The sequence below is a fragment of the Aythya fuligula genome, chromosome 11, assembly GCF_009819795.1.
Source record: "Aythya fuligula isolate bAytFul2 chromosome 11, bAytFul2.pri, whole genome shotgun sequence".
In the NCBI taxonomy this organism is placed as follows: Eukaryota; Metazoa; Chordata; class Aves; order Anseriformes; family Anatidae; genus Aythya; species Aythya fuligula.
The window spans coordinates 11,571,260-11,594,066 of NC_045569.1; the positions used below are offsets into that span (position 1 = coordinate 11,571,260).

General features: G+C 40.3%; 1 protein-coding gene across 2 annotated transcripts in view; it reads left to right on the forward strand.

Annotated features, from left to right (window-relative positions):
* PDE8A (phosphodiesterase 8A) overlaps positions 1 to 22,807 on the forward strand; it is a 127,332-nt gene that overhangs the window by 73,144 nt on the left and 31,381 nt on the right. For both annotated transcript variants that reach the window (XM_032194849.1, XM_032194850.1), the window contains exons 2-4: positions 16,737 to 16,793; positions 19,277 to 19,467; positions 20,423 to 20,479. In XM_032194849.1, the coding sequence (XP_032050740.1) occupies positions 16,737 to 16,793; positions 19,277 to 19,467; positions 20,423 to 20,479 (305 nt within the window). The remainder of the gene's footprint in view (positions 1 to 16,736; positions 16,794 to 19,276; positions 19,468 to 20,422; positions 20,480 to 22,807) is intronic.

Below are 22,807 nucleotides of genomic sequence, written 5' to 3' on the forward strand. Positions count from 1 at the left end.
GGAAAGCAGCAGGAAAGGAGACGGCTGCAGACAATGAGTGCAGTGCCTAGGCAAAGGTAACCTTCATCCAAACAATTGGCAGGGGCTTCTCTCTCTTTGTTTCTCTGCTGCCCTTTTTCCTCTCTGTGTATTCCCTGTTCCCTCCTCTGCATATTTTCAGAGGTTCATCCTGTACCTTTGTGCCCTCCCATCAGATAACAGTGGTGGTGTTTGATTCTTTTGACCTCTGCTCCCCCATTACTACTCTGTTTTTGCAGTACTGTCCTCTTAGATTCCTCCCTTAGTTCCTCATTTCCATTCCCCTTTGCAGCTTCTGCTGAAGTTGGAACCACTCTTGGCATTACAGACAACAAAAATGACCTTCAGGGCTACGTTTCTCCAGCAGCAAAGCTGGAATTAACTCCCAGCATAGATAGAGCACTCCACTGGGGAGAGGGGACCAGGAGATCAGGGACCCCCTGACCCAGTCGAACAGAGCAGGCTGAATGTGTGTGCTGAAATCCAGCGGGCCCCAAGAGGCCTAATGCAGCACATTGCTCATTGTTGGGTGGGAGGGAGCAGCTCTGAGCAAACTGCCTGCAAGGCACGTCGGCGCTGTCCTTCTTCCTGTGGCCCTCAGCTGGGGCTGAGCCAAAAGAGCCCTCTACCTCCTGCTCCTGATTGAATTTATTCATAACTTGTCCTCGTGGAGGAGATTTATAAGTACAGGTGCAAGCTAAAACTCCTGAAAAGATGTCATTTATTTTATTTCTAACAAATAAATTCCAGATGTTTGCCTCTGACTCCTGGAGTGCAGATAGAATCAGCTGGAGGCTCCAGTTGTTCAGTCTGGTGTTAGACGACAGAACAGAGAGTGAAACAAATGCTCACCATTGCCAGTGGCTTGCAGTCAAAGGGATACAGTTTTTCCAAACAGATGAAACTGGGAGAGTTCCAGGTAAGACTGGGAGAGTTGTGTCGAGAAAACAACTGATAGGCACCGCACTCATAACTGAATTAAAAAGAAAATAGAAGTAAACTTGCATGATGGAAATACTGCAAATAATGGAACATTTCAGGAAGAAAATATACTATCATGTACTGCAAAAATAGGTCTGTACTTACCAGGCGGTGTTTCTTGCTGCAGACTATGTAAAATGCTACTTCTTGCATGAGAAACATTACTTTGAATAAATGCCATGAAAAAAAAAAAAAGCTAAAAGTATAAATCTGAATTTCAAAGGAAAACAATCTATTAAGTTGTTGTACACACTGTGAAATTCTGCCCTAAAACTCAGTCTGAAGTAGAAATGTAATACATAGGATATGACTAGAGACACCCATATCAGAAAAATATTATTCCTAGCATAGATGTGCCTCTCTTGTAAATGAATAAGTAAATAGAAATCAGTCATAGGTCGTTTAAATGGTGTAAGCTTATGGTCCAAGGTAGCCACGTTACTTCTTAAGAGTACATGGGTAACAGTGACAGGGCTATATCTTTGCAAAATAAGGAAGAGCCATGGGGCTAAAATATCGCACGTGCTTGGTAGTTGTTGCATTTGCTAGATTTACTGAACAAAAGTAATTCAGAAGTTCAGCATTCAGATCTAGCTGCACAGAGAGGAAAGGACACCCAGAACAGTGATGGGGCTTACGTTTGTAGGAGCATCCTCATCAGGTTTTATGGCTCACTCAGCTAAGAAAATGAGGTGTACAAGGAGACAGACTCAGAGCACCAAATGCACTAGATAATCTCTCTTCCAATAGCAGGAAGTTGCTGATTGTGTCACAAAGCCACTGCAAATCTTGTTTGTTTCATCTGGAAAGTATTTCTGGGTACAGCCTCATATTACGGCCTGCAAATTTTGTTACTCTGTTTTGTGGGGAACATGCTGTGAGTAATTTATATCTAATGGGTCAGTGGTTTGATGCCACCTCTAATACTTTCCTGCTGTTCCATGGAAGGTTTGTTTTGTTGAAATACACTTCAATGTTCTTAGCAAAATTGTATTAGAAATATAACTGGATTAAATTATGCACCTCATACTATATTCTGAAGTCATCCAGAGTACCACGTTGGTTGAAAGTCAGCAGTGAAGAAAAAAAAGTAGACCTTTGGTGTTCCATGGCAGCTGCCTAGACTGTACATGTTAGCGGCTCATATAGTTAGTCAAAATATATTCCTGTCGCAATGCAGCATGAAAATTGCAAAGTTCAACATTCAGCAGTACAACGTTTATTTTGTCTTTGGAGGATAAGGACAAAAGAGATGCAGAAAAATCTGCTAACCACACAAATATGAGTGCGGTAAGAACATTTGTCCTGGCTCAGAGGAACATACAAACACATAAAACAAATCAAATGAAACTTCTCATGATTGATAAAAGCTTTCCTAATCGAAAACACTATTCTCTCCTGCACTTATAGGAAGTAATTACAGACTTATGCTCAAAGTTCATAGAGGAAGAAAAAGAAATCAGGTGATCTAAGTAATAAAACTTTTCAAGAGTCCTATCTGCATCATTTTTCAATGAGTTTATAGGATTGTTTTTTTTTTTTTAATTTTGCAAACAACCTGTAGTTTTACTGCAGCCTTACTGGAACTGTTCATAAAGTGAGTCTGTCTTTTCCTTCCTCTCACATAAGATGTTACACTTTAGTCCAGAAAAACTATTTATCCCTAATATCTAATTTGTTAATTTTGTGTTATATTTACTGTTTCACACAAGTTATTTTTACCATTACACGAATTTATAGAGATGTAGAGTTTTTACACAAAGCAAAATAGTTGTTTTTTAAAATTCCAAGCCTGCTAGTTCACAGCTAGGCTTTGGGTCCTAGAAATCAGGCTGAGTTCAGAGTTAAGCTATGAAACTACACTAAATTGGATATTTCATTAATAGAATTTTTCTGTTTGCATTGGACATTCTTCTAGTATTTCATTGCTTGGGGGAAAAATGAAAAAGAAAACAAATGAGTGCAGTTGATTTTTTACTCAGCTGTGGTAGAGCCACGCAGAAGTTTCTCTCTCGCACGTCGCAGGCAGGTCAGAGGAGCTCTGGGTCCCTGCAGTGGGGCTCTGCAGATGTAACGTCCCTCTTCCCTGAGGGAGGACACCGAGGCTAGCAAATTAACATTTCCTGCTAAAATTTCTGGTAAAAGCTCCCTGCCAGAGCTATCAGCAGTCTGGATCACTGTCTGGGAAGAAACACTTGGTGCAGGAGAGGAAGAAGGAAATGGTGACTGTGAACTTATTAATGGTGTCGCCAGACAGGACTTTAATGTCTCTTTTCTCTTGTTTGTTCTCTGGCATGAAGCACTCTCACTCGCAACAGAAGGCCTAGGCCCAAGCATCCTTTCTTAGAAAAATTACCAGAGTAAGAAAGCAAGAATGACCAGGGTGGAAACATATTTTGGACAGTTGCAGAACAGCTTAAATGAGCTTCCATCTTGTCAGATGCCAGAACTTGTATCTGAAGGGAGATTATCTTTGGACAGCTGCCAGTTTTCCTTACAATTCATCACCTTTTTCTGTACAAGCTGACACCATTCTGGTAAATAAGGACCAAGTGGAGCTTCTATCTTTTAGAGGGCTCCTTGTCCTAATTCATTGCTGTTAACCAAATGAAATGAGGATGCCGCTACGTGATGCTGCATGGAGCTCTGTGGCACGTGGCAGAGGAGCCCGGCTCTTCTGCAGCTGCTGCAAGGGCCTGCTGCAGGGCACGAGGACCTGTAATCTGAGGGGAAAAAACTTCTGAAAGATTCCAGACCTCCTACCCAAATCCTAGAGAAGGGAAACACCATTTTAAACTGGCTGTCCAAATGGCATGTGAAAGCCATATTTGCTTTACCAGCTGTGCCTCTTACCCACCTCTAGCTCTGTGCTCTGAAGTGGTAGTGATTTTACAGTGCAGTTAGCTGTGCATCTGTGTGGTTTGCCAGCTAGCTGTGCAGTCAGTGCATGTGTTTACATTATAGATTATTCAGTGTTTTTTCACCTTCTGTCTTGGCCTGTGCTCTTCTTCCTGCGTGTTGCAGACCTTTCCTTGAAAATCTGCCGCTGCAGCAAGGCTCTCTGAAAGCTTCACTGCCATCCTGTAACAGGTGAAAGGATCTGCTGCAGGTATCTCCAAATGCTGTCCCTATTCCCTAGAAATCTCAAGGTTAAGCAAAAGATACAATTTATGTAAGGCTATTCAACATCTATATATGATTATTTGCACAATTATGGCTCTTGTACTTTGAGAAATACAAATAATACATGTAGAGTGAGTATTTCCAATAGTTGTGCAGTCAACAAACTTCACTGTGAGCCGGACTTTTTCTTGTTGGATATCTGATACCTAGCTGAATTTGTCAGTTATCAACTACAGGGGCAGCTTTAAGGGTTGTTGATTAAAAGGGAGCTGCCCCATGGGAAGCTGCTCTGCTCTGTTGCCACAGCTTTGGTCCTGTGAAACTTCACAGGGAGGTGGTAACATATTGGTCGCTTAGGCATTTCTAGAGGGAAAAGCATGCTCCATACTAACTCATTTTATACCAGCAGCGTCACCTTTGGTATATCCAACAGTTTGTTTGTAAAGGAAAAGTTACTTGTAGGCAGAGCATGTGGAGATTGCTTTGTAGCAAAAATAGTAATACAGTTAAATTTTTTAAACACTGTTTTTAGTTAAATAAAATGAAGTGCTTGAGTGTGCCTACCACAAATCTAGATAGTGATATTCTGTTTGCAGCAGAACCAGAATGAAAAGTGGTTTTGCTGCATCCAATTTTGCTTAATTGTGACTCTGATTATAATGAAAAAAAACACTTCAGAAAAGACATGCAAAGTTTAGTTTGGCGTAACTGTAAAAAGGTTCTACTGTACTTAATTAAAAAAAAAAAAAAGTGATCCCATCTACTGAGCCTGTAATACCCAAGGAGCCCTGTGGGCTGGCAGAAGCACTGTGTGTTACTGAACCAGGCACAAGTACAAGGCCCGGGTCAGGTTTCAGGCTACCCGGTAGGTCCTCAGAAATGAAGAGGCATCTGTATTACAGAAAAGCAGTCACTCGTCCTCTCAGCTGGTAAAGTTCCTAGTGGTCAAAAGAAAGAAGGGATCCCCGGCAGTCATAAATACATTTTTCTGTTTTCTTCCTTTTAAAACCTGGAGTTACCCTGTTGGAGTAGTCATTGGTGTGAACGAGCAAAATTAATGCTAAAGAGTGAAAAAAGGACACACTGCTGTGAATTTCCTAGTGTTACATTTAAAAGATACCTCGAATATGCCTGTAGTCTCTTCTGTCCTATATTGTAGAGAACGTTTTCTATTTAGAAAAGGTTTCAGTGCCAAGAACATCTCTTGTAGTTTTCTCCATTATTAATAGACAGTTGCGTTCAGCTTGGCAAACCTTGGTTCAGTAAACAAAAACACAATGTTTATTATCATTATTGAACATTTCTCTTCATTGTACTGGTCTCTGCCCCACTGACTTTTTCATTACTCTGACCATGAAATCTAGAGCCTGTGTCTGCTGTTGCTGAGAGCAGTCTCAGGCAGGATGCTGCACAGAGCACAAGTGCCTTGATGCTTGCTGGAGGTGGGTAGAGCTCACTTTGGGGGCCAGGCCAACACGTGCCCATGGTGTCCAGCAGGTCCACAGACACCCGTGCTTCCAGAGTGCCCATGTAGGCCAGCGCTGGAGATCTGGGAGATAAGTTAGCAGTCACACAGGCTTGCGTGTGGTTCTCAGCCAGTCAGGAGGGGTAATCTCAACCTGCTCCCTGTGCAGCTGTGATCTGACAGCAGTTTGATGCAGGCTGTTTGACACTGCTTGGGAAATGTATTCTTTTATGATAAAGGGTGGCAGCAGGTAGAAAAATGTACAGTCAGTAGAGCCTGAACTGTCCTTTCCCACAATTTCATTTCAGGTATGCCTTTCAGTGAGGAAATTCATACAAAGATTTTCTTAAATTTTCTAAGTTGTGTAACTGAGAATGCCCAGATTCCCGGAAGGCAGGATGTGCTGTCAGCCTGTTGCATGAGTGATTTTACCTGTGCTCTTTGTGTGATGTGGTTTTGCTCTGACTTTAAATTCATTGGGGCTGCATGGCTTCCACCATATCAGTGTGAACGATGGGTTGTTAATGACAACAAAAAGCAAGTTTGTTCCTCAACAAGTGGAGGCTTGGGACAAAACAGAGATCTTCTTGAAAGTCTAGCAGATCCACTGACAGGTTTATGCTATTTTTGTACTGTACTTTCTTGCTTTACTTGGTCTGTTTGTGGCAATTACAGTGTTGGTAGGCATGAAAGGTTTGTTTGACATAAAGAAACAGTGATTGGAAATCTTCCTGATAAACTGGAATTTCCTCTTAGTCAGCTGAGTCTGTTTAAATCCAGATGGTTCAATGAAAAATGCCAATGAAATTCATATGTGTAAAGAGGAACATAAACCTCACAGTGACAGTGGTGGAGATCTATTGTATCCTGATGCATCCGTAGTCATCTCTAAAATAAAACCAACAAGTGGGAGCCACTAGGAAGAAGAAAACTGGTTGATAGGTATAGAACAGATGAGTGCTTACTGCTACACTCCAGGATCTTTTGGCTTCTGCAGAATCACAAGAGAACAAGCAGTTTTAATGTTATTAAACAATAGAACTACTGTGCCATATTTAAGTCTCCCAGAGTGCTGTGCAGCTCAACTGCGAAAGTGCAGGCAGCAAGAATTTCCCTCTGGGTCTAAAGAATGTAGTATTTGTGTGAAAGCGTCTGCACAACTGTGGGGATGGAAAATATTAATGTTGCAGCTGGCCTGCAACATGAATACACCTGAGGCAGCAGTAGGAGAATGAGATCTTTTTGAGTTAGACGAAGATGTTGGGAAAGCCAATGCTGGATTTATTTGTTTGCAAACATGTTCTGGTTTTGTCTTGGCTGATCATTTGTCTTGACTTTAAGACCAATTGCTTTGCTTTAAGAAATTTAAGACCACAAGACTTGAAGACCATTGTATTTTCAGTCTTTAGTTCTTACATTTGGGTAGAGATTATTTCTGCCAATAGATGTGAGAGGACAGCACACTGAAACTGTAATATCCATGCCAGTTATATGGACAGCAGTGTGTAAGGGACTAACTTGTCCCCAGAGCTTGGTTACAGCTCTCCCTGCCAGGGGAGCAGCCAGACTTGTGTCAGGTGAGGGGTAAAGAGGCAAGGAAATAGGCCTCTGAGCCTCTGGGAATTTCTAGACTCATGTTTTTGTGGGGCTGCCTTTAAAGCATTTTGTGAGATTGAACATGGCTGGTCCTGACTGCAGAGGGGAAAAGAGAGCAGTCTCTGAGTTGTTGGGGTACAAGGGGATAGCTGCTGGGGGTAGCTCCAGAGCTCTGACATCCACCCACACATGCTGCTCAGCTGCTGCAAAGGAGCTTCTCACAGAGGTAATCACGAACCTAATTTGAAAGCAACCCCAAAATATCAAGGGTATCTGACTTTGGAAGACATGTGCTCTCTGGAGTGCTGAGTATTCAAGCTGACAGTTGAATTTTGTTAAAAACAAGTTAAACATAGAGTTAGGTGCTAATACCCTGTAGATGTCCTCTTTTCTCATCTGAAGCAATTCACTTTCTGCATGTTGCACGTTCTTGAGCTGAACTCTCCAAAAAGTTATATGCTTAAGAACCATGTTTGGCTTTGAACAGCTGAAAATGTTCTTACTACTTTTTTTGCCTTGATAAAGGCATCCATTTCTGCAGCCTATGTATAGCAAACCATTATTACAGGGTTTAAAAATTTCTTCTAAAGTACAAGCCAGGTCATTTAAGCTGCTGTTTTTCTCTTTAGCGCCAGGATATAAGTACAAATGCTTTACAGCATGGCCTCGCCACACAGAAATATTTGGCTATAGTTGAGTGAGCATTCCAGGGATCCAATGCAGGGCAAGCTCATAGCCTCCAGGCAAAGGTTTGTGCATATGTGGCCTGTATGGAGAACTTCCTGAAAAACTTTCAGTCAGAAAGCGGGGAGCCTGAGTAAAGACCCCAGCGAGCCATCTCAGATTGTAAGATGGTGAAGGTTTAGGGCATTTTGAACTCAGTGCTAGTTGGTCATAAAAACATTTGACAAAATGATGACCATGGGGCACAGACCAGGCTATTCACATCTCCGGGGCTGTTATGAAGCATACAATTCACATTTTTCATATTTGAAGGCAAAACAAATAGATGATATTTCAAGTCTAATGTACTTGTGTATATCATGCAGATCTATAAAAGATCTCTGGATTGGGTAGATGCTGCAGCAAATACAACCTGCTGTTTTTGAATTGCTTTTGGTTTCCATTCAACATCATTCTCTTTGGGTAGAAAAAATGGTGTAGATTCATGAATAGATTTCTTTCTTTTTCTTCCTTGACTATGATTTATTCAGTCCCTTTTTGTGTGTGGTACATTAAGGGTAAGGAAACTTAAGTACATTGACATGAGATTTGCATGGCCACCTTGCTAGTTATATCTACTTGCCTTAAAAACCTACAGGAATATTTGTCCTGCCGAGTGATAACCCAAATGGTGTTTGAAGTATCAGAAACTATCATTTTGGATTTCAGAAATCAGTGGGTGTTTTCCAGATACCAGGGATTGTCTGGTGGTGCCAGTGTCAGCGGTGCCTCGTGCTGCCTGTTGGGCTGGACGTGTGGCGACCTGAGGCCACGCAGAGGGGGGCAGCGGGCCTAGGCCTTGGGTGGGGTGAGGCTCTTTCTCAGTGTCTCCTGTCCTCTGCATGTAAAAATGGAAACACCAATGGTTTCTGGCTCTGTGCAGGTTTGAGATCTGTGTAACAGTGCTGTAGGCCTGCTAAGCAATAAGGACATTTCAGTTCTGATTTAAATACCCTGCAAAAGCTGAAGCAGTCCCCAGAGTTGTTGCCATGTTCTGTGTTAAAGTTCTGACCTTTAACAATGGTAGAGATTACTGGCTGCTTTTTTGTTTGTAACTGTATGGAGTTTACCACAGTGGGCCACTGGTCTGGGCCAGAGGCCACCCAGGCCTTACCACATTGCAAACAAGAATAAAAGTCCCTTTTGGACAGCATCATTAATTTTTCCCCAAAGTAATGGAATGATTCACTTCTGATAGTGAATGATTCTGCATGACTTCTGCAGCATGGCAATAGTAATTTCTTATAATGAGTAAAGGGAGATTTTATAAAAGGCACAAAACAAGAGTCCTCAGTTGTGTCTAAAGTGTGCCAGAAGGCAGCAAGGCTGATTTCATGACAGTATTACTCAAGTTTTGTTCTAATTTAGCTTTACTTACTGCATTTGGGCTAACACTGAAGAAAGGCAGTGGCGAATTAGATCCAGAATACAAACAAACAAACAAACATATATATAATCATGGCTGGATTGTGTAGACCGCAGAGAATCAGGGCACAGCCAAACATCAGAAGTGTTCCCCTCGGCCTTGCCTCTCCCGGGTGGGGCTGTGTTTCACCAAAAATGTTGAGGCTTCTTTTGCAACAAGACCAACAGCCAAAATCGCAGTACTTTCCAGAACTTACAGACAGTTGGTCATCCTGACTTTGTTTAAGTAGGCTTGTGTTATTCTTTCAGGGGCCTCTGTCAGGCTGTTCACATTAAACCTTGATTCAGATCTCTGGAGGAGGTGAAGTCTCAAGGAGCTCCAGTGGCTTGATGCCCTGGTGATGTTAGAGTAGTCATAATGTTTACTGCTTTGTCCTGATATATGAGTCCCAGCTTCATGTAACTATCTCCTAGTTAACTTTCTTGGGACTTGGGAGAACCTGAAGCTCACCTCCAGACTGCTGGTTGGATTTTAGGAGCAGTGAAGGTGTCATCAGGAGCTCAGAACTGAGGTGGGGCTCATGGCTGATACGGTCAGCAGGCTAGCTCGAGAGTTTGGCAACTCACTACGCTCATAAAGCTTCTCACAAAACTGCAAACTCTCCAAATTCTCTGTTCCTAATGATGTGAATCAGGGGCCAGAGTTTGGCTCCCAAGAGCTAATTTATGTGAAACTGATTCATAACTGTTACTAAAACTTCAGAAGCAGATTAAGAGAGCAGAGGGTGTGTTATCTCATCGCTTATGTTGGTTATTGTATCGTTAAATGGCAGCATCATAAACAATTCTTTCAGGAATTAATTTAAAACTGAAAATAGATTAAAAAAAAAAAAAAAAAAAAAGACATCAGACCAGAACCTCAGGTCATCTTCAGACCTTGAAATACAGATATAAATCTGTATTGTTTTATTGACAGAGATGCATCAGTGGGAACCAGATTTAGATTAATGTAAATGCTAGATTTTATCAAAGCAAATTGCACTGAGTCAGAATGCTACATTATGTAAATTATTGAGTCTGTGACATTTGTCTACATCTTTTATGAAACAAAAATAGGAAAAAAACATCAAGGGCTGGAATTAACAGGTTTCGTTTAGGTTGAACAGCAGTTTTGGTAGATTGTAGTTGCCTTTCAGAACTCTGTCTCCGTATTTCAGCAAAGAATAATCTGGCTATGTACAGCTCCAGGTCTTTAAGAGCCTGGCTTACGTCTGTCCTTGAATCTGTTGAGCAAAGGCAGATAACCTTGGATGCTTTGTTCCCTCCTATTCTTCATTCTAACTGTTGTGGCCTCCAAACAGCAAACTCTCTGGGGCCATGCTCTTACTTCCTTTACACTGAAGTAAATCCAACATATTCTCCTTGTGTTTGGTGGAATTACACTGAATTTTCAATTAGGTTGGAATCCAACCCATGGACTATAAAGCTCATTTTATGCTGTAAACAATTGTGGTATGTTAGGAAGATTTGCTCAGCTAGCATTGTATATAACTTGCACTGATGCCAACTGTTGTAACAAAACGATGCCGTCAAGGTCTGCAAGGAGCATTAGGGCAGTGATGTTAAGTGTTTAGCAGAATGTGCATGGAAAATAGGAAGCTAAGGCTTAAATTCTCTACTTAGGTAGATTTCCAGTGAGAAAGAAATAGGTAAACGATCATGAATTGGATTAATATCTATATATTTCAGAAAGTGATAAAGACTGTTACAAAACGTCCTGGCCACAGTCGTGTCAGCAGATATCCAGTGGGTTGCTTTCTGTCTTTCAGTATCCAAGAGTTCTTGGCTAAAGTTTTTGAGAAAGGATATTATCACGCAAACCTTCAATTTCTGCCATTAATGGATCCTAAATCAGTTAAAGTTCGAGATATGGTCTAAATCTGTGAGTTTATCTGAACTTTCATTCTCTGGGGCGATAAATCTATGCTTAGCACAGCGGGTTGAGAAAAGGGATACCTTTTCCTTTGTAAAATTAATCCTTTTTTATTTCTTAAGAGTAATCAAAATTCAGATTATGGTAACAGTCCTAATGCTCTGAGCATCTTTTTATGATCAAGACTGTCAAATCTTGCTTCACTGAGTCATGTCAAACTGATTTATATCACACACCTAGTGTATGTACAAAGCTTAAGTATATATTTTAAAATTAAATAAAATATATTTTTATGATGTGTTAAAATATTGATCTAAAACGATGAATTTTTCTGGCAGTAGTCCATTAAGACCAGTGATGGAGCCTTGTATCTTATCATTGCAGTTATCTGTGTTATATATTATAATGAGTCAGAGCCTTAAGGTTGAAGTCTTTATTTGAACAGGCAGTTACTTGGTATTAAACTGCTGACGGGAATTCACTTCTCATTGTCTGCTTTCTAAACTTTGATGTCAGCTGCACAGCAGCAGTTTCCATCTGCAATCCATTTGGCAGAAGTTTCTGTCGCTTTATTGTTCAAGTCAGTTGCAGGAAACACAAGCTGTCGCATCTCCTCCCTCAATCTCCAGACCTGGAAAAGGCGAGAAAAGCAGCAGGAGCAGAAGGACTTCCAGCTGCCCTTCGGGGAGGGATGCTATCAGGAGGCCAGGGCTGCGTGTGGCGATGACATGCCCAGATGAAAAGTCACGCCTGTCACCCGCACAGCCCCATCTTCAGCAGGTGGGAAGTGCTGGAGCAGTTGTGGGTCATGGAGGAGCATTTCTGCAAGTGCCCCTGCAGCTCCCTGGGACAGCCCAGTAAGCGGTACTGGCGCTGACAAGGGTTACCTCGGGCTACCCAGAGCTCTGCTTTAAAACATCCCACAAAAAAAAACTTCATAAAAAAGTGACTTAAGGAAATCACGCTGAAAAAGGAATGTGTTTGCCCCACCAGAGCAGGAGTACTGTATGGGAGTTAATGGGCAAAGGGAGTTTGGAGGGCTGACTCTGCCCTTTTAGGTTTGCTCTCCTCTCCAATTGGTAATGGTAGGAGAGGCATTTTGGAGAAAGCCAAGATATGAGACCTCTAGCAAATAGGAGACCTGTGGAATGCAGGCTGCTTTGATGTGTCCCACGCTCCAACCAGGCAGTTTATCACCATAGGGAGCGCGTGGATCGAGCTGGCGTTATTTCTGCCCTGTATTCCTTAGTACATTTATTCACTGGGCAAACTCATTTAAGGTTACTCTAGCTGTAGGAAGAAAAGGAAAAACAAAGCAAAACACCAGCAACCATGTTCCTGTAGATTCTGTTCTGGTAAAATGTGAATGACTCATGGTGAGCAGTACTTTACCGGGTTAAATCAGGTCAATGTCGAGTTCGTTGTACTTTAATCAGATCAGTCACAGTTGTTTGGGTCTGTATTTTTAAGCTTATTTCAGTTGTTTTTGTTTACCAAACATGCTCTTATCTCTGGACATTGGAAACATGAAATATTTCTATGAGCAATTGCAGTGTTTTCAATTTAGCTGCTACAGCACGCAGACTGTTTGTAGCCAATGCTGAACTGTGTGCGGCACTCAGCAGAACAACCTCCCCATCAACGGGTATTGTGCCTATGGCTGCTGCTGCTGCCTTGGGACGGATCTCACCTTGTGCAGGGCCTGGTCTGGTTTGACAGACTTAAAATACAGTGTTAAAATAAGGCAAAGCTGGGGGTAAACAAGTGCTAGCCAGCAGGTCAGAGAATGTAAAACGGCTGCAATTCCTGGGTGTAAGCACTTAAAGTAGGCTGGAGTTGATTATCTGCTCTCTCTAAGCAGAGGGTGTAAAATGTGATGCTGCAGTAGCTGAGCTGCTGTCTGCAATTAAAGCTAACTAGTAGTTGCTGACCTGCAGCCTGCTATTACAGGCATCTCTCTCTCCCCAGATCCAGAGGAACTGAGCTGCAGTTATTGTTGCAGTAAGCACAGATGAAGCCAAAAAGGTTTGGTTTTCAGAAGCTTGAAAATTAGTTACTGTTAGAAACTACTCAAGCATTTAGACTCTCTGTGACCAAGAGCTCTAGCACCAGCCAGTGCCCTTGGGAAGATTTGAAGGTGGAGCTGCAAAGAGAGCAGGCTGTGCTCCGAGAGCCATCAGAAGTCTGTAGCATGACCCTTTGAGTTGGTCCCTGGCTCCAAGTTACAGGCTGGCCTCTAAGGTTGTTTGGCCAGGGAAGGATTTTCAGAAGACCTGCGCTGGTAGTCAGGGTGCTGAAGTGCCTGGACTCAGTTCCTGCCACATTTACATCTGCTGTAGTTGCTCATGAAGTTTGCATCAGCGGCTCTTTTGTGAGCAGCCCAGCTCAGTCTCAGTTCCAAGAACCTATGACTGGCTGTACCTCTGCCGTCTCATGCACTTTCTTACAGATTTGTACATGCCTGGAGGGCTGTCATGTGCATAAGTCATGTCTGCCAATCTGAAAATGTACTTAGGTCTTTCTTTTTCAAGAAAGAAGGTTCAAGGAAGAAGTAGTAAAATGTGTGAGTGAATAAAGACGTGTTTGTGCTGTTACAATATGTGTGAGCTTTGGCTGGGTTTGCTTTTGTTATGAGCTTGTACTTAAAAAGCTCATTTTGCTCACCAATATTTGAGTTTCATCTAATCCTTGCTGAAACCTTGATTTTTTGACACAGCACTTAATCAGCATGGTGCTTCTCAGCACTACCAGCAGCATACAAAAAGTTGAAATGATTAATCAAGGTATTTGAACAGATTTCAACAGGATTAAGAATTAACTGGAGTTCATCAAATTTTTCCAGCTGAGATGCAGAGCAGGGTTTTTCTTCTACTCAGGACAGCAAGTTAACGTGTAACAAGGCAGTTTCTCACTTGGGCAGTGCTTGTAACTTAAGCTCCAGTGGTGCATACATGGATATTTTCAGTGTAGGAATGGCCGCAGGTTGCTGGCATAGAAGTGTTTTCCAGGCTCTGTGAATTCCCTGCAGAATAAACCTTGTAGTGTGGCTTCATGGGGCTTAGTTTTGTGTTGTGTCTGAGCAGGATTTGCCCACATGCGTGCGCACTTCTCTAATCACAGCTACACACGACATGGCTGCTTAAGGGAGCTCATCTGTTTGTACAAGCAGGCAGTGGGATGGACACAGGGCACATGTCTGAGGCTGCACAGGGGGTGCCAGCAGGGCACGTCGGTGCCTGCTCCAAACTCAGCACTTTGGGTACGGTGCTGCTGAGTGATGCAGGGCTGTGGTGGGAGCAGGCGATGCTCAGGTCTGCACTGGGTTACATCACCTGTCCTCTGAGTGCATTGATGAACAGTCAGTCACAATCACTTCAAAAGAAACAAGAAAGGCAAGAACTAGCAATGCTGTGTTTATCTCATCTCTTCCAGTTACCCTTGGACTAGGTCTTGAGAGCGTGAGGGTGCCCTGCTCTGATAAATGGGGTTTTAATACCCCCGGACTGCAGTGAAATACAGCTCTGGGTCTGGACCTTACAGCTCTCAGTGGAATTGAAAACACTTGCTGCTTTCTGCTGGCAGCTGGGGAGTACAAAATAAATATTCCAAAATTTAATTTAGAGTGTGGTTATGGTCAGAGAAGTGACTGTAAAAAGGCATCTCTTATTCAATAGATAGCTCCCTCTATATTCTTCAGACATTCCTGCTGATATTACTGACTGAGAACAAATCGTTACTGCTGTCAGTGCTGCAAAACCAGTAATGCTGTGGTGAAAGGAGCTGGATTCCCTCCTGCTCTGTGCATTGTCAGCAGAAGTATTTTCTGTTTTTTGTGGTACAGATTTGCAATAATTGGATGATGGGCCACAAGGGAGAATAAAGCACTGTGATTTTTTTCCAACTGAGGGGAGATTTGGGGTCTAAAAATTAGAAAAACTGACCAGAGAGAGAATATTTAAACTAAGCCAGTTTGGTTAAGAATGGCTGAGAGTGAATCTGAAGCCCCCCTATGTCATTTTAAGGTCAGCTTTTCGGGGTCCTTTTAAATAACGCAGGCAAACGCTGGTTCCTGGATTGTTTTGCAGGTGTTACGTTGCCATTTTTCTCTGATTCATGTTTCTTGCTCTTTTAGTGTTACCCTGATGATTTCCAAGTTGATAAATAAATAAAATCACAGATAAGAAAATTTGAGGGCTGAGCAGTGGAGCAATAAGGTCAGGGAGATAATAGAGCGTGTAACTCAAAAAGATTTTTTCTGTGGCATGTAGTGACGATTCTTCAGAATTACTTATTGGAAAAATTCTAGAGTGCAAAGCAATAAATCTGATCTACAATTGTGGTTTCACTTTGAAGAGGAACAAATGTAAAAATGACACCTTTGTGCTCAACAGATCTTTTCCTTGTACATCTAAACCTGGAGAGGTCTCCCATTTCTTATATTGCCAACAGCAATTTCCTCCTGCTTTTTCACTTCAGTTATCTTTGAAGAGTTTATGCAACTCCAAGGGCCATTGGGTGGACGCTGTTTCCCTTTTTTGAATCAGGAGCACCGCTATTTCTGATTTCTAGTTTTTATTTCTCAGACAAGAGATAAAAGCTACTGAAGTACACAAAAGTGCAGTTATTTGCCTAGCAGGAATTCCCAAAGAATCCAACCTACACAATCCTATTAGAGTTTCCTCTCTGTGTTTAACTGCTTTACAAAGTCTGTCCCAACCCCCTTGGAAAGTTGTTCACGTTCAAGCGTGCAGTCCAGCCGATGGTACCTAACGATGGCTTGTATCAGAGAACTGCTGTGATAAAAAGCACTTGTGGCCATTCACCTCTATTGCTTGAAGTGGCACATGAGAAGGAAAGATCCCAGGTCAGTTCTTGCATCCTAAGCAAAACTGTTTGCCTGCATTACTTGAGCATTATCTAATGTGGAAATCACTGGTGTGCAGAAAGCAGGGCATACTGCAACAGCACTTTTACAGGGTTTTTCAAAGGCACGTTGAATGCATCAACATCAAGTACAAATACCTGCATCCTGACACCTTCCCTGGGTGGGCTGGGCAGGATGGAGGGAATGCAGCACAGCACCTGTGGAGAAATTAAATTTATGTTGTTTTGTATCACTTTTGGGCACCTGTTACATGTGAAATTCTAAGACTAATGTTTTTCTGCTTTTCTCCTGTATATTTGATGCTTTTTAACACTTTTTTTTTTAAAGGCAGTTTTTAAAACACTTCTGTATTTTGCAGAACAGCTGGTGTCATACAGATGATAAAAAATATAATCTGTCTACAAAACTTACATGCCTAATCAATTACTATGTTTAAAATAACAATTAAAAATGACTTGGGGAGTAGTTTGTTGATTTGTAACCGTGTTAACACAGCTCAGCATATAAATTTACAAAAGCAGAACAAGACAGTCAAGAAGAAGTAGCCACATAATGACAGCAATATATCTGTGTGACAGTGGTAAATAAAAAATGTCTTCTGTAACAGGTACATATGTGTTAATAAGATTCCCTTTTATTTTTTCTAGGCACCAGTAACAGATGTGCAGTTTGGTCCTATGAGACTTCATCAAGATCAACTTCAGGTAATACAACAGTTGAAACTGAAATCTTAATTTCTAAGATACACATGAGTTAACTTAAAAAAACATGTGACTGGAGCTTTTTGGGTGTGGAGATCTTCACAGCATTTTTATCAAGTGATACATGTGTACCCAACAGATTTTTATCACAACATTCTATGTGGCATACTAAAAGTCCTGCCTAATTCTTTTCTCCAAACATGTCTTAAATAATAAAAATAGAGCTATCTACAGCTCTTTCTGCTATCAATTAGCTTGGAATCAATTTAGGATGTTCCATGTTTTGTATTTTATTGGTAGTAATTTCTTAATCAAAATCTCATCAGAACAATACTAAATGACCTGCTGAGGTTTATTACCAGTGTTAACCAAACTTGCAATATCATCACAACAGATACAAAGCGAGCTTGGCAAAGCATATATATTTTTTTTTATTTTTATTTTTTTTTATTTTTATTTTTTTGCTGTTGACTGGCATTACTTCATACTCCTTTTATCTCTTTATTAATATAGGTCGTATGCCAGTTCTCCCCTTATTTAGTTTGGGATGGGTAGGAGGTTTGCAGATACATGACTCCTTTGAACATCCTCTGAAAATTCTCCTGTGTCCCAAGGCATACTGAAGTATTAATAATCCAAAATGTTCTTCAATCAGTAATGACAAATCTCCTGGGTGAAATTAATCTGGATCGGCTGATTTGAAAATGTCTGTCTTGGGGTGCAGTTCAAAATCCTCCTGACCTATTGTGGGAATAGACACTATTACCACCTAACGTCAAATATTAGGACAGCCTAATTCAACTTTTTCCCACATATAAATCAGAAGCATTCACTGAATATTTCTGCTTTCTTTATCGTTATTAATGGCTGTATGATTTCTGTCCAGTCATGGGCCACTCTCTAATTCTTCTGGTTAAACCTTGTAATACAGCTGACCAGGTATGAGGGAAAGAAAGGTTAGACAACACCACATTTTTTCAAGCAGGCTATACAAATAAGATCTGCTGACTGCTCTGTGCTATTGCTGAAAACCATTCTTCCAATCCTAAGTGTGTTATAAATTAACTTAACTAAATATAGCCCAAACTATGACATGTTTTTGCAAACAGGTTAACAAAGTAGGTTGCTATAAAAGGAATCTGAAGTAAATGAGTACTAAGTCCTTCATTCTTACAAAAATATGCACTACATGGAAACGTTAAGATTTACTGGCAGACATTCCACCAACCTGGTCCAAAGTGTAACCAGTGCTGGAATTCCTAAAATCACCCAGAAGATAAGTGGTAGTGGGATGTGGTATGCGTTGCACATGCACCAAATTATTGTCTAACCAAAGCATATATTTAAGTGCAATTTGATTAAATTACTGAAAGATTTGTGTCCTGAGACAGTAGGCGAAATGTTGGTTTGGTTTATCCATTTTTCCCAAAAGGCTGCATATACTGAGTCATCCACAAAAGCAGCATTAACATAGATCTTTTTTTTCTTTCTTTTTTTTTTTTTTTTGCCAGTCTGTATTCTTTCAGACAAAATAAATTTTCCTCTATAAAATATTACCATGATGCAAAGCACAATCACATCAGTGGGAGTCTTCATTAGTAGACTTCATGTTTATCTTTTGTAGTGTATTCCATCCTAGAATTTGAAACACATCTCAGAAGGAGTTGGGCCTTCTCGTACTTTGAATTGTGTGGGCATTGTGTTGATTTTAAAGGGACTCAGAGAGAGTAATGTTACTGGCAATTACACAACAGGTTATGATACAGCAGATCATAGATCTCGTCTTCCATTTCTGGATTTCAGCCATGGTAATCTTCTTGGGTGATATAAATCCCATGGTAAGCTTTGTATAGGAGTTGCATGGGGTTGTACTTCATATTCAGAGGTATTTCCATCCAGTGTGAGTTCATCTTGACCAGCCTGTCTGTAGTTCCCAGAAGCCCCACAGAGTGGGCTGCTTCCAGTATTTTGGGAAACTAGATTGAGATGAAAAGGAAAGCACAGTTTTCATCATGCCACTGAAGCACTATTAAATATTAATTCACATGAGGTGAAGCATGCTCTGGTGAGTAATCCAAGTGTTTTGCTGGAGTATGATCCTGGCAAGAAAAAAAAGTAATGAAAGGGATGTGTGGTAGAAATTTCACTGAAGAAACATATAGACTCACTGTTATTTTGTGTACGTTGTCTGAAACACAGGCATCTTGTCTCAACTGATTGCCTAAGCTCTCTCAGTAGCTAATGAAGAGAGTGCCACTTCATCCCATATGGATACAGATGGCTTGGCAGAATATTTTATCCACTTGAAAAAACTCTGTATACAGACAATTATAAAAAACAATAGTCTGTAGGAAGCAATTGTGTTAAAAACAATGAATTAAGCCTTGAAAGTAGCTTTAAAAAACATGTTAAGAACAGACAAAAGTCACAGAATACTGCATATATAAGATTTGTTTGTAGTGATTCACTATCTGTCTTTGAACCAGGTACTTTTAGTGTTTGCCAAAGAAGATAACCAGAGTAACGGGTTCTGTTGGGCTTGTGAGAAAGCTGGATTTCGATGTAATATTGCCAGGACACCTGAATCTGCGCTAGAATGTTTTCTCGATAAACACCATGAAATTATCATTATTGACCATAGACATTCCAGATACTTCGATGCAGAAGCATTATGCAGGTAAGCTCCATTTCAGTCTAATTAACGTATAGCTATATAGTGAACAAATCATTAAAGTGTTTTTTTGTTTGTTTGTTTTTTGCTTTTGTAAAATCTGTGAAATGTTGCTGGTTTTGGACAAATATTCATGTACAGCATCAATTAATGTTACCTCAATGCTGTAATTATGATGGGTGCAGCATTTTTAGTTGTTTGGTAGGACATCTGAAGCTTGATCTGGCATGGAGCCACAGCATGTGAATTTGTTGCCATTATGAAGTGTTTTTTTCCAATACCTGGTTCCATGTTCACACGTCAAATTAACTGCAAAGGTCACGTGCCACCACAGGCAATTTAATGAATACATTCACTTCATTAGCATTCTGAATTTTTTGAAATGTCACTTGCTGTTGAGTAATTCCAGATGCAAGTAGGCAATGTTTTGTGTGCATGTTTCCATACCTACAGCATCTGAAAATCTGTTTTGAGGAGGAAAGTTGCACACTGACTCCAAAAATACTTTCACAAACTGCTGTAAAGTATGAAAAAAAGGGGGAAAGGATTTGCTTCTTTCTGTGTCTCCACAGAGGTTTGACAGGCAGTGGTGCCTTGTTTCAATGACTTTCCAGTGAAATACCCCTTGGGAATGTGTCTAGACTAAATAACCGTCTGTGGGGTGTGGGTGATGGGGTCACATTATGTACCGTGAGTGAGTGTGGTAGGTTCAGGGCACTGGGACAAAGGCTTTTGTCCTTGCTGAAATAAAGTAATTAGGTAAGATCTTTGTCAGTCATGGACTATATAGCAGCACTGTTTGCCTTGTTACATTTTTACCATTCTGTCCCAGAGTAAAGTGAAATAATCCTTAAATTAGTGAGATATTTTAAGTAAAGTACTGTAGGATGGTTCTGTACAGTCATGGTTTCTGAAATGTGAACTTTAAAAAATGTTAAATGATCTTGCTTTTTATTTAAAGGTCTATCAGAACGACTAAACCCTCAGAAAATACAGTTATTATTGGTGTAGTACGAAGGTAAATGCTCATCTTTACTTATAAATCTGATCAATAACATCTGAATCTTACCATTGTAAATGTAAATGCTACAGTAAAAAAAATAAAATTAATTAAAACTGAAATAGAATTAAACTCAGAATTAAAACTGAAAACTGAATTAGAACCTCTTACTTTGCTAATGATAATGTAATTATATCAATGTAATTATATCATATAGAGTTTTCACCATTGTTGGCCAAAGGATTGGGACAGGATTTTTGATTTCTCGTTTTTACTAAAGAGGTGTCACTTGGTTTTGGTGTTTGTTTTTTCCTCTCCTTAAAACTGGAGGTTTTAGGAGCGTGATTCAAACAACCTCTGCAACACCATGTGCAGAACTGTGGAACTGTCTCATAGATCTGTGTTTTGATATTAATAAGAATAGCACTTTGAACCTCTCTTGATCTGTCCTTCAATCTGATTAATCACAGTACAAACAGAAGATCTGTTGAGTTAACAAAAAAAATTGTACAGAACAATTTGAGCAGAGACAAGTAGCATCTGACCATGGAAATTCTGCAAATAAAATAGGCTGCTAAGACATTGCAATAGAGAAGTGCATATGCTTTTTTCCTCCTCCTCCCTCTTGAACACACTGCTTATATATCGTTAAGTGTGGGGTTTATTTAGACTACAAATGTAGAAGTAGCAGAAATAAAATATATTTAACTTGAAATGAATTTTAGATAATTTCCTCCAAATACAATTTTGAGACTGTCCATTTCTCAGAAAACTTTTATTCCAAAATCCAATTCTGAGGTGTTGAAATTTTCTGTTAATGCTGTTTTCCACCACCATTTCTAGGGAACAAAAGACCCTAGTTAAACATTTCAAGGGACTCAATTGTGAATATAATCATCATTGTTTTTATATGAGAAAGCCTTTTGACTATGAAAACTGATGCTTCTGCATTCAGAATTGCCTGTCATCAAAGTAGTACAAAAGAAAAGAGAAGAAAAGGAGCAGGAGAGAAATAGCAAAGGAACTCAAGAGCTTCTTCATGTACATCAGAGAGAAAGACACCTGTGGTTCTGTGGGCCAGCAAATCCTTTTAAAAAAAGCTAGAAAGCTAGATTGGAAGGTGGGCTTGTTCACTCACAGTTAGGGAGTTGCTCAATAGTTTTTTTTTCTCTGCAATTCATTTAGTCTTTTGAAAATTTTTGTATTGTGTGTTGGGACAAGATAATAGATCCCTGCAGTGACAAGATCTCATAAGCTTCAGTTCTCAAACTTTTCAGATGTGTCTGATATCCCTGTCTAGTGGAAACTTCGGAAGTAAGTTTGCCTTTCACTGCGACCAAGTTGATTGTTTCAAGTTCCTGTGTGCTAAACACATGCTGTCTGTAGTTGCCATTTAGGATTTCACAGAGTGAGAACTTTCACACGTTTTCTTCCATTCTGCAAGAAGCATATTTGTGAAAAGGCTGACATCTAGTCAATAGCATATGGAAGGGCTTCTCTCTGAGGATTATCTTCCTTCAGTTTCCTGCAGTTCAGTTGTTGGTGTTGTGTCTTTTTTTTTTTTTTCTTTCTCCCTGCAATATGCCTGCTCTCTTTCTCTGTACTTTTGGGAGGCAATGTTACCAGATAGCTGGCATGAGGAATGGAGATAATTTTTCTGTGCTTCACTAGGCATCATTCACTAGGCACCATGCACAGGAAACAAGTGCATGGAAAACAAAAACGAGGTGCCATAAGATCCAAAATTTTAAACATAAATAAAAGCTATTGTGCCATCTGCTAAACTTGACCAGCTTCCATCTGCTCATTTACAGAAATTTAGCATAATGACCTTCCTTCCAGATTCCATTCATACATTCACATATGTTTGAGCATCTTTTAACAGTTACTATAGCCAAGTTTTCCAGAATGATTCAGGTATCTCATTTTAGGAGTATGTCATCATGAAGTAACCTACTAGCAGGTGTTGGGTAATCAACAGTAGAAAATCTATCCTCATTCAGGCATCTTGAGTTGTCCACCTAATATTTGGTATATACAAATAACAAGTGATTTCTTAAAACTTTGGCCATGTAAACATTCAGGTGTATCTTTCACTAGGGACAGCATAAACTACAAAGAATCCAACAGTCTAGCAAATTACTTTTTGTGATGCAAGAAGCTCATTACTTACAAATAGGAAAAAATAGGAAAATAACATGTTGGCCTATCTGTGCCAAAGACATAAGTTTGTACTAAACAAAAAAAAAAAATATTTGTAATGACATGAAAGAATCTAGCTGTACTAGCCTTTAATATGACATTTAGTGTACAGGTATGTCAATGCCTTGTCAAATTGGGGTTTCA